Source organism: Doryrhamphus excisus, chromosome 15, assembly GCF_030265055.1.
Source record: "Doryrhamphus excisus isolate RoL2022-K1 chromosome 15, RoL_Dexc_1.0, whole genome shotgun sequence".
In the NCBI taxonomy this organism is placed as follows: Eukaryota; Metazoa; Chordata; class Actinopteri; order Syngnathiformes; family Syngnathidae; genus Doryrhamphus; species Doryrhamphus excisus.
The window spans coordinates 10,691,407-10,703,836 of NC_080480.1; the positions used below are offsets into that span (position 1 = coordinate 10,691,407).

Sequence of the window (12,430 nt, forward strand, 5' to 3'; positions counted from 1 at the left end):
TACAGTCAAGGGAAGGAAAGGATAGTGTTGTTTTGCAATTGCAATTTATCCACCGCAACACAGGGGAGGGGGTTATTGGTGAACCATGTACCTGTATCGTCTGTCTCCGGGGACGACAGACTGAATGAGCTAGTGTAGGCACTGACTGACCAATCAGAGGAAGGAGGCAGAGCCTCATTCTGAGATGAAGTGGGAGAAGAGCCTGAGCCGATGGCAGCGCACAAACAAATAAGACAAAAACAAATAGGGGAAAATAGCAGAGAGAAAATGGAATAAAGGAAAAATGCACTGGAAATGATACGATTGAGGACAGAAAATTACAGAGTATAAACAATGATTGCAGAAGCAGTTCTAGTCAGAAAAATGGACAACAAAAGAGTAAGAGGAAAAGGAAGACTCCGTGGTGGCAGCACTTGCAGTACACATGGACCACTTGTTCACGTATTTCAATCAACAAGTAATACTTCACTCACCTGCACTCCTGTCTCGCAGCAGGTAGCGGTTAACATCTTGAATGTTTGTGTTGATTGTGGGCCCACTTGGGACGCTACCCGGCGTCACGTTAGGATCGGTTTCTGGGTCAATATTCTGGAGACCCTTCCAGGGTACACCAGGGCAGAACTCTGCAAAGGATTACAAATGATTACGAATTTTCCTAAACTAAGATTGCTTATTTATAAAATAGTATATTTTTGTAGTTAGAGACAAGGGCCATCTCAATAAAATTTTTAACATTATTAGAATTACCCAATATAGAGTAAAGTACGAGTAAATAAGTCTCAGTAAATAAGACTTGTGCGCATGTTTGCTGCTATGAATGCGTTCCCCAGGGGAGTTGAGTGGCAGGCGGACAGGAAGTGATGTCAGGGTTCAGGGTCAACGTGGGTTGCCTCCCAGCAGTGGTTGGTTACGTGTGTTTAAGTCGCCCTCGTTGAATTCCTCTTAGCACTGGGTATTAAGTCATTGCATACATCAAAAGTAGTCAAATGGAATAATTACCTTGCTCATTTTATTACAATATACATATATATATATGTTACAATATAATTATATATTAATTATTTCATTAAAACATGCCTGCTAGGTTAATTGGCGACTCCAAATTGTCCATAGGTATGAATGTGAGTGTGAATGGTTGTTTGTCTATATGTGCCCTGTGATTGGCTGGCGACCAGTCCAGGGTGTACCCTGCCTCTCGCCCGAAGACAGCTGGGATAGGCTCCAGCATGCCCACGACCCTAGTGAGCGGCATAGAAAATGGATGGATGGATATATAATAAAGAATATAATAGCAATAAGAATAGAACTGTGTATTATATTTTACACGTCTGTGCTGCACTACTTTTCATCTCATTGTAGAAGGGGATCATGACAATGGTAAAAAAATATGTATATTCTATTCCATAACAGTAATAATATCAGCTCAGGGAGAGAAAACTTCAGGGAAGTGTATGGTACCTGGTGGCCAGTTGATGTTGGTCCCATTGGCCATCTTGTCACTGCTGCCCTTCCCCTGCCCCCAACTGTCTGGGGGCACGAGGGGGCTGGAAGGAGACTCAGAACTGGACATCAGGCTATAGGGGCTATAAGAGTCATCCAGCTGAGGAGGCTTACCAGGGGGGCCCAGGTTTGTAGCTAAAAGGGAAAACAACAGGTTTTGGTTTGACTTTTGAATATAAATACATAAAACTTGCTTCTCATTCTTGATTATTCCTCACAGTGCTTGCTCAGGTTGGGCTCCAAAGGAGAGGAGCTCCCAGAGAGGCTTTCCATAGGGTTGGGGTGCGTCCACTGCGACAGGCGCGACTGAGGCTGGGGTGGGTCCTTCATAGACAGACCCACCTCCATGCAGTTTACATTCATGTTTGTATTCAGTCCAGCTGAAGAAAATGACAACAAATTTAACTGCACAAGCTCCATAACGATGAGAGAAATTCACAACAGGTCAGATCCCACTCACAGAGAGAATAGGGGCTATAGGAGTTGGGAGATGACTGCGGCTCTTTGGTCTGCAGGTCAGGGAGGCCTGAAGCCTGGGGGTGCCCTGAAAAGGAATCCAGGGTGGATTTGGTCCCACCAGGATGTAGGCCCGAGTGGGAATGGGGAGGCTGCTGTTGCTGCTGCTTCATAAGCAGAGCCTGGGCCAGCTGACGCTGGTGCTGTTGGATCTGTTGCTGCATGTTATTGATTGTACGTGCAACCTGCAATGACAGGAAGGGTACAGAAAAGCTTGTACTTGTAGTTGTCTTGCATGTAAGAACTAAACAATCTGGGTTGTTTTACACTTTTTGTGTGAAAAACATTAGCAGAATGAGGAGTGAAAAGTAAAGTGTGAGCATACTTGCTGCTCTTGTTGTCGAATGGGTCCAGAAACGTTGCGCTGCGCCTGTAACATCTGCTGCTGAATTTGTAAACGCTGGTAGGCCTGCAAATGAGGCATATGCACAGTGTGAGGGTCAAAGATAAGAATATTTGTCTGAATTTGGTCATTGTCGCTTCTTTAAGCATTTAATTCACACAAAGGGTACACATGCAGTCAATAAAATTGACTCACCAGTTGCAGCTGGTAGAGTTGATTCAGAAGGGTCATATGTTGAGGGTTTATTGGTGAGGTTAAAAGTGCAGGATTCAGACCAATGTTTTTTGCTGCAAACTGTAAGAGCTGTGCTTGAACCTGAAAACATTACAGTTTTTGTGTGAATGCAGCGTGCTAATGTGTCAAAGTTAGCAGTCTTGGGTGATGTGTAGTTTTTATCTGCATGTGTACCTGAGGGGAGTGAAACTGAGGCACTTGAGCACGTAGACTAGGCTGAGAGGAGCTGAGAGGCGGCACTGGTGGCTGAGGAGGCGGCTGAGACATGGCCCGGGCTTGTGCTGCTCCACCACCACCAAACATTCCACTCTGCATCTGCTGGAAAGACAATGAGCGTTATTAACACACATATGAGAAAACTACAATTCGCAGCATCTTTGTTCCAATACACTCTGAAGCATACATTAAATAGGGCTGACATGCTAGCATTTATCTGGGCAAAATCTGTAACCACTTTTACTTTTATCAGGCCTCTCACTCAACCAACAAATGGATTAATAAATGTTCTCCATTCATGTTCTGCTGGTTAAAGAATTAATTAAATAAATAATTACGTCATAAAAAATGATTTGTCATAATACAAACAAACAAAACAAACAAAAACAAAATTGCAGACGCACCAGCAGCACAACACAGCGGCGGCAGTCCCACGATTAGTTTGAAATAAAAAATCTTTATCAAATATCATTAAAACATTTCAGTGCACTTTATTTATAAAAACATGCACCGCCTGTTGGCACTGTTGATTAAATGAGGAATAAAAGACCGAAAAAAAGGCAGATAAAGTTAATGAATGCCTTTCAAGCCTGTGAAAACAAGACAGTGGCAGCAGTGTGCCTCCCATGCAGCTTACCACCGCAGCTTCAAAAAAAAATCCCAGGAGAAACCAGGGATGTTTTGCAGACTCACTTTATCCATGAAGGGTGAACGGGGGTCCGCTGAGGGTTCTTTGGAGAGAAGTGGAGGCCGAGGGCAGCTCATAGGTTTGTGTATGAGCCCATTGTTGTAGTCGTGGCCAGTGATCCCCATCCCCCGCTTGTCCAGTTCAGTCTTCTTCTCCAGCAGGGCACTCATGGCCTGGTCCAGGTTCATGTTGTTGCTCTTCAAGGCCTCTTCTGCTGGATCCCTCTGGCGAACACATGAGAAATGCATCACTAACTGACTCACAGACCAATGAACAACCCTACTTCTATTTTCAACTCTATCGTCCCAAAATGTTACTTTTAAAATAAAACCTAGTAATGCATGGTTGTAGATGACCACAAAGTATCCCACAGGACATCTTGTGAGTTTTCCCATGCATTATAATACACACTCAAACCATTTCAACTGCAAACTGAAAAAATATTGTTCTGACGCATTCATCCTGTTCATGCGTGTCATTGCTTCCTTATAAATGTACTACTACTACTTTAATATATGTACTGGCAAATCTTAAAAAAACCCAAAATGTTTATGGGGAAGAAAAAAAAATACATATATATATATATTAACACACCGGGAAGCCCATGTCTGTCAGCTGCTTAATGAGACGATTCATAATCCAGGCATCTTCCGGCTTCCCTGGCATCTTCACCTAAGAGATAAAGCATGAAAAATATTTAAAAAACATCACAAAAATACAAATTTTTGCTTCATCTTAGTACCACATCCTGCTTTTTCTACCTTCTGTGGAACCTTTTTGGATGTGTTCCCCCATGAGTTTGTGGAGGAGTTGCTCTCCGGAGAGGCTGTGCTATTCCACATGTCTCCATCCTCGGCATCCCACTGACCTCCAGAAAGCATCAACTCATCACCTACGCCTCCCCATCCGTCTTGCATAGGTTTGGGGGCTGGATGGGTGCACCAGACAAATGATATTAAAAAGGGCAAGTGTTTTTTGGAGTGACTATATAAAACGCTAGAACATGTGTTGACCACTAGGGGTCAGGATAGATGTGTGAAAAATAATACACTTCACCAGGACTATACTGTGTCCTTGACTCATCTTGAGAAAATGCTTCAGCTCTCAGTGGGAAGAACACAGTACAGGAATTCTTCAAAAATAGGTTGATATATTAGTTACCAGGTTTGCACGATGCAGATGTCATTGCTGGGTTGCCCCTGCTGTAGTTGTCTGAGTTGCTGTCACCCCAGCCTGTGGAAGCCCCAGTTGGCTTCCCCCAGGCAGATGTCCCGTTGTCCACGCTGACTGGCGAAGGTGTATTTTCTCCCCATGAGCTTTCAGATTTTGCATGTGAGCTGGGTAGTTCTCCCCAACCTGGTGGGCATTAGAAGACAATAGCTTGTAAACAGGCAGATGTATTTGTTTACATTTTGTTATCCTAGTTTTGGTATCTCAATCAATATGAAAGACCATAAACCTAATTACTCGCAGTCACACAGGGAGCTAAAACCTGTGCTTGGCTTAGTAGGATGGCCTAACAGAAGGGGAAGATGGCCATTTAAGAATTGGCACGAGCCTGGTCAGTCTTGGCATGAATAGGTGAGGCACTGTCTGCGGGTCTTTTGGCAATGCCAAGCACAGTTTAGTCCAGGATGAGACCTCATTGCTGCTCCCAAATTACAGTTAATATACAAACAGTAGCGTGAGCACAATTACTAGCAGTGATGAGCTATACATTCATGCAGCGTGCAATTGGCTGAGGCACTATGGAATCAGCATGCAGGGTCAAGTGTGAAACAGCAGGGGGCAGCTGTGCCGGTGCTTTCTCTTCAACCGTTGACAGATGGCAGCCCCACATAATCACACACTTCCGATCGGCCTCAAACTGTTTGTGGCAATTTTCTTTTTCTACGAGGCACTTTTGTAAACACCATTCTTACGCTTCCTTTGGCTACCCCTAAGGTTACGCCATGTGAAGTGCCAGACATGCTCAGTGCTGCGTAACAAGCGGAGCCACCCTCAAAGACTGCACTGCTTTATCTCATTTGGATGGCTAATTAGATGTAAATCCAGAAAGGTCAAGCAAGGTCAAGATATTACCTTTTAGTACATCAACAGCTTGGAGCTTAACAGTGACCTATGCCAACTACCTAACAAGCTTGCTTGTTTGACACATTTACTTTAAACGGTTAAATAAGAGCAACTGGGAAAATGTTGTCTTACCTTGCGTCATCAGGGTACCCCGGTTGTGGGATGACCCTGACTGGTGCTGCACAACAGGATCCATGGGCCCACTGGTGGGACCTGGGTTTGGGGAATTTTGGGTATGATTCTGTAAAGCTGCAGGTGGTCCTTGATAAACGTGATTGTGTGGATTATGGGGATGGCTACTGTTGGGGCCCGTTGGGTTATTGCCTCCAGTCGGAGCTTTCGCTTGGGACATTCCTGGATTGTTCCTGTCCCAAAGGTTGACTGATTTGTTGTAGGTATTAGGATCACCCCAAGCGGAGGTCCCATCATCGATCTCCATCTTCCGTCGGATTGAGGGTGGAGATGGTTCTTCCCACCCTGTAGGTTCAGCTGAGGACTCCGGCTTGCCTCCACTCCATCCAGCGCCCTGCTTGACAGAGTTGGAGCCACCCCAAGAGCCCATGACCGCTCCGGTGTTCCCACTGGGCCCATCCTGAGATTTGCCTACCCAGCCCTGAGGAGCACCACTGGGACGCTGACTAACAGGCTCTCCCCAGCCCCCATTTCCTCCAGCCCCGGACATCGCTGGGCCTGAAGGAGGCATCCCCCAGCCTCGAGGAGTTTCTTTCCAGCCCCCTGTTTCTCCTTCCCAGGTGGAATTGGCTGGATTCTTTTTGCTCTCTTCTGGTTCTCCCCAGTCATTTGCAGAATTGCTCCCACCGCTATTGCCCCAGCTGCTGTGGGATGCTTTGGGTTGCTCTCCCCAGCTCTGGCATGTTGGTTTGCTGTGAGAATCATCCCACCCTGTCGACTTCTCCTCTCCCCAAGATTGACCACTATTCTTGGGCATACTGGAGGTGGGCCCTGCTTTTGGTGGATTCCCCCAGCCACCAGGACCACTTAGGGGCTTAATGTTGTTGGATGGATCTCCCCAACCAGAGCTGGGTTGGTTAGTAGGAGCCATGTTTCCTGCCCAACCGGAAGCTCCCTGAGAAGCAGGCACCTCATTTTTGCTCCCAGAGTCAGTTCTTTGAGGGGGACCCATGATAGTACTGGAGGGCCCCTGGGCATCGCTTGGAACAGTTGGAGAGTCCCAGGATTCAGCGGCAATGTCATTATTGGTTTTAGTATTGTCCATGTCCCAAGATGTGTGCTGGCGTACAGGGGTCTGTCCCCAGCCAGTATTACACAACACCCTGGGGTCTAGATCCTGGGCAGGCAACGGAGGAGCGGGAGTATCTCTTGATGAATGGTGTTTGGACCTCGGATGCCCTTCCATGCTGTCACTACTTCCTTCACTGGCACCGGTTGTGCTCAAAGCTCTACTCCAAGAACTAGGCTGTGTGTCATGGGGAGGAGAGCTGGGGCCATCCCAGCCTCCCTGGGCCTCCTCAGTGTGCTTCTTGCCCCAGTCTCCGCTGGACTGTTCACTCCAGCCTCCAGGATTTCCTGAGCCACCTGCTCCATGGCCCCAGCCAGAGAAGTCCTTAGATGAAGGTGCCTTTGAGTCGCCACCCATACCCCACGCAGATGTACTATCTTCTCCATTGATTTGCTTGCCCCCTGATGGCTGTTGACCCACTGAACCCAGGCCTGCAGATGCACTACCCCAACCAGGCATGTGGTGGATGGGGCTAGGTTGTTCCTGCTTATTCACATGATTTGGTCCATCAGTTTTAAGGTTTTGAGGTTCTGAACTGAAAGACACATTTGTGGATGGGGAGGGATGTGGCTCCGATGCATCAGAGGTCATTATGCCTCCCCAGGCACTGCCAATACCCGAGGAGTTACTGTTAGTGTTGGCTCCAGTATAAGTGCTGGTTTGGGATGGTGGGGGGCCAGTGGGATTACAGAAGTTGGGTGTCAGTTGAGGAGGTGAAATGATATTGGCTCCCCCTGAGCTGCCTGCCCCCGTGCCACCACCATCATGGCCCAACACAGGCCAGGCAGATGGGTTAGCATTGGGGTTCAAGTTCAAGTTACAGTTGGTGTTGGAGGATGATGAAGAGGCCCAGCCTCTGCTGCTGCCTCCTCCTGCCGGACTGTCATTTTTTCCTTCACTGCCCACTGAGGACTGAGAGGGGCAGTTGGAAGGTCCAGACCCAGAACCCCAGCTTCGATTGGCTGCAACCTGGCTTGAGTGCATGTTGGTTCCAGTATGATTGGCAGGGCTGAGTCCAGTGTTGGACTTACTGCTTAGGTGGTTGATAGGAAAGTGGCCAGTCTGGCTATTGGCCCCAGTGGCCATACTCGTACTACAATACCAACCACTATTATTACTATTATTACTACTACTACTACTACAACTACTACCGTTACTACTAGTACTACAAGTGCTACTGCTGCTGGTCAGATGACCAGGGTCAGTCTCCAAAGCGCATCCTTCTTGAGGGGCCTTCTGGCTAAGAGTAATAGAAGGCCAAGCCTCCGTGTCCTCCTGGACAACGATCAGTTGATCACCGCAACTTGTATTAGAGGAAGTTGCAGCAGTTGTGGCACTTCTGTCGGCTGGCAGGTGTCCCCAGAGGGGATTATCATATTGGGCTCCCTGGCTGCTCTGTGGAGGCAGTTCTGCATAGGAGGAAATAAAAAGAACAGGAAAATATGCATTAGAAGAATGTCATCGTCATCACGCCCACAGAGAGCTGGAAATACTATGGCAACATGCAGGGAGTCTACTTTTATTCTTAAGGAGCTCTATGAATGAAACAAAAACAATTACTTAAACTCATATGGAACAACATTGATCACAAACAAATAAATGAATGAATGCAAATACGGGATTATTTTCTTCCAGACATGACAAAATGTGAATGATGTAACGTTGTGAATGCAGACTATAAAAAATGAACTGTTTGATTGGTTTTGTAAATGCCAACTGCAAACACAATTGACTCTTTACGATATAGAGGTAAATTCACATCATCGACAACTGAGATGACAACACTACACTAAAAGCAGATGAGCATGCACTGCACTGTCTCCTTCTAGGTCATCACCGGTTGACAAATTATCACACAAATGCATTCTGAAACAGGATCAATGACACAAGCCACAAAGCAGACCTCTATCTACCAGCAAGGCAGTGCAGTCATGTCCAATTGGAATGATGCAAGACTGTATCAACACACATCTATCTGCGTGTACAACTGCATCTGAAAGCAATCATTTTCTCCTGAAGCCTTCTGAAACAAGCTTCCTGCAGTTGCAATACTCTTTTTGATTTGAAATAAGCAAGTTTAGCGGTTATGTTTGATGCACTGATCAACCCGACGCCACATCATCACTGATTTCAACTGTGGCTGCTGCAACTGTTTACATGGCCTTTTTTTTCTTGCAGGTTCGGCTTGCACGCAAAGAGAAGCTTTCACAGCTACATTTAGGAAGCAATCACATTGCACAGAGCATTGCTTCAATTCCAGCTTACTTCTTGCAAACTAAAGTAGGGAGAGAGAGAGAGAGAGAACGCAGCAGCATGAGCGTGAGGGGGGAAAAGAGGGCACTGTGTTTCTGATACACAGCACAGTCTTTCTGTAGCGTCACTCCACTGAGAGGAGCAGGACCGCCATTTTCTCAGTCCTGAATTCAAGCCAAAAAGCCTCCGAGCTGCTGTCTTTCACTGCACCATGTAAAAGCATGCATATCTCAGACGCTACGACATACCCAAAGCAGACGTGCATGTCCTCAATGCACTGTTGCTGCAGCTTTACCTTGTTAACGTGCGTACATGCAAGCCAAAAATACAAAACCAAAACAGCGTAGGAATGGAGGAAGGAAAAGGACAGCGGATGATCTGCCCCGTTTCCATGAAATACCTGTGGAGAGGTGCCTCCCGACCATCCTGCAAAGAGCTAGGTTTTGTGCGACACAGCAACCATCCTTGTCTCAATATGTCTGCTTGGCTCACCAAGCTTCTGAGGCTCCTCTCTGAAATGCTGCCAAGAAGTTGCACAGCTCTTGCGAGGCATGAGACAACCCCCCTCTCCACCCCTCCCTTCCTTCCTCACCCCTTATGCTCCATCCCTCCCACCGATACTGATTTGGCTGGGTCTCGCCACCTCAATCTATTGCCCCCCCCCCCCGGCTTTATTTATATCATGCTCTATTCCTATCCTGACGACGGATACTCTCCCCTCAGTGGAAATGCAAGCCCTAAAAGAAGGCAGGCTGGGGGAGGGGATGTGAGTGCTGAAGTAATGTGGAGCAGTATTGTTGGTAGGTGGCGGATGGAGCGCTAACAACTACGCACTTATGCACTCAAACGGAATGAGGCAAAACAAAACAAAGTGGGGCTCTTGGGTCCTTTAACCTTTCACTAAATGCCACTAAATATTTAGCCAAGACCGCTTCATAGACAATGAGCACCCCTCCCACAACAAAAAGCCAAAAGTAGCACAGGAGAGTGCAGGACGAACCGCACACAAAACCATCATGGTAACAGAATGTATCTATTCAGTGTTAATTAAGATCATTAGACAGTGAAGGCTACATAAGCAGGTGGTGGCAAGGTAATAAGAATCTGGTCCCAGTGCTGCTGAACCTGGACATCCTCAGTGTCAAGGTGTCACAGCAGAGGATGACATGTTGTGAATTAAGAGAAGCAATAAAGGGGGTGGAGGGTGGGGTGGGTTATGGCCGAGTGAAGCCCGGGTTGATAGAGCCTGTTTATAAGCATCAAGTCTGAGAACATGTCCAAATAGAACATCTCAGTAAAAACGCAGGCTTTGCAACACATCTTAAAATAAAGCCAGAAGCTCTGCCAACTGTCAGTCGGCTCCAAATGTTTGATTATTGTGTTTTGTCTTCAGAGATTAGGCTAAACGAGCATGATGTTGCTGTCAAAACGTGACGGAACAGTCATCCCTCGCCACTTTGTGATTGGAATTTCATAGCTTCACATTAATCATGGTTTTGCAAAAATATATCATTGCCCTATTGTTAGTCAAAATATTTGCATATTTTACCAAATGTTAAGTATTTCCCAATTTTCTGTAGTGTACACGTCGTAGTACATCAGTCAGCTGACATGAAGACCGCTCCTGATTCGTGCTTGGGCTTTGGCGGAAAAAAAAAGTGTGTCAAGACCTCCACGACAGAAATGTGTGTTTTCTCCAAGTTGGTTTGTCAATCTATTTGGTGATGAATTGTGCCCATTTCTGAAAGCGTTTTAATATGCTGCCTTGATTTCGGCTGTGTTGTAATAGGCATAATCCTTTTAATTTCTCTCTAATTTTATCTGTAATGTTTGATTTATAATGAATGCTATGTAGCTATTTTCACTGTCATATTACTCAGTTTATGCACACAATTATTATGTGCACAAGTAATTATTGTGTTAATTATCTTTAGAGAAAAGTACTTCAAATCAATTAATGCATTTCTTGGCCAAGCCAGTGAAAACTACCCTAATGTTTACATTATTGCAGACAGTAAAATTTAAAAGGAAGATTTCAAGCGAGACCAAACAACGGGGTGACAAAAATTAAACATCTCCATAAAAGCTGACAAATAAAACTCTTATGATAGCATAAAGCATCCCTTTTGCTGACCTGCCGACCTCGAAGAAAAAATACTCCACCCCCCTCTTGGGGCCATTTTGATATTAATTTTCTAAAGAGGCTAAAAAGAGCTCTAAAGACAAAGCTTTGTGTTATTATTAGTATCAACATTTCATCTTCTTCAGCTTTTCAGTGGTGCGCAGTCAGGGTCAGCAAAGCCTTCTCTGCTGGCCTAAACTACCAGAAACACTGAAATGCATTTACAACTTAAATTCTAGAATTAGTTCCCTTCAATTATATTCAAGTGGCTGGTTGGTGCAGTGGGTATCCATGGTGGCGCTTGGCACATGCAAGCTAAGTTTGAATCTTAGGGTTCATGGTAATGTAATACAATGATTATTATATAATATTATTATATTACTGGTCTTCTCCGTGTCTGCTGAGAAAAATATTATTTAATTACAATTGTTGACCCGAAATTGGCAGAGAAGGTGTTTGGAGGTGTGTTGTGTGCCATCTGAATTAACTGTATGTTTGTTTGTTTCTTTCGGCATTTCCCTGATTACGGAGTTGCCACAGCGGATCTTGATCCGCATCCACTTGATCCTTGATGACGCTTACTAGTGGAGATTTGAACCCCGGGTGTCCACTCCAAAGGCCAGAACGCTAACCACTACACCACGACGATCAATAGATAAAATTACTCAATTAACTCCTACGCTTTCATTTTAAAAGACTGCCAGAGGCTAGAGGCTTGCATTTTCTAAAGTTCCCATGCATGTTGTCATGTTTTCCACATAGCCACATAGCCCCTCCTCCTTCCCTGAAAGGATAAACCAGGTCAAGGGCTTTCTCCAAACATGCCAGTCTTTAAATAACTCACTCTCACACGCCTTCTTGCCATGAAAGAGCCTTGGGATATGGCGAGCAAGCCAAAACGAACGGTAACACAGCGAGCCCGCTAAAATAATGGGAAATGCTGACAGACATACATGTAGTGTGGACTAATCCCGCCTGCCTCAGGCTAGCTACAATACATGCAGGCTGTGATGTTAGCAACAACGGAGGCGGAGGTGCATGAACGCTTATGGCGCAGAAAATGTGATAGAAGGAAATAAAACACTGGAGATTTGTGCTCAGAGGAGAGTTGATGTTTAATCACATCACAAGGCCTCTAAAAGGGAATCCCCTACGCACTTTTTTGTGTCATCAGCAGAGCACATCCAGTCTATCCGGCACACACACGCTCTCTATTTTTGTTGT

General features: G+C 45.6%; 1 protein-coding gene across 5 annotated transcripts in view; it reads right to left on the reverse strand.

Annotated features, from left to right (window-relative positions):
* The window catches only part of tnrc6c1 (trinucleotide repeat containing adaptor 6C1), a 42,941-nt gene that overhangs the window by 11,679 nt on the left and 18,832 nt on the right, over positions 1-12,430 (reverse strand). For 2 of the 5 annotated variants that reach the window (XM_058050380.1, XM_058050375.1), the window contains 13 exons: positions 5,703-8,240; positions 4,659-4,853; positions 4,259-4,425; positions 4,092-4,169; positions 3,503-3,721; positions 2,768-2,911; positions 2,555-2,674; positions 2,342-2,425; positions 1,961-2,201; positions 1,719-1,880; positions 1,459-1,635; positions 474-623; positions 92-202 (listed from right to left, as the gene is read on the reverse strand). In XM_058050380.1, coding sequence (XP_057906363.1) covers positions 92-202; positions 474-623; positions 1,459-1,635; positions 1,719-1,880; positions 1,961-2,201; positions 2,342-2,425; positions 2,555-2,674; positions 2,768-2,911; positions 3,503-3,721; positions 4,092-4,169; positions 4,259-4,425; positions 4,659-4,853; positions 5,703-8,240 — 4,386 coding nt within the window. Of the gene's footprint in view, positions 1-91; positions 203-473; positions 624-1,458; positions 1,636-1,718; positions 1,881-1,960; positions 2,202-2,341; positions 2,426-2,554; positions 2,675-2,767; positions 2,912-3,502; positions 3,722-4,091; positions 4,170-4,258; positions 4,426-4,658; positions 4,854-5,702; positions 8,241-9,484; positions 9,632-12,430 lie in introns of those variants that run through there. The other 3 variants (XM_058050379.1, XM_058050377.1, XM_058050378.1) reach the window with 3 other exon arrangements.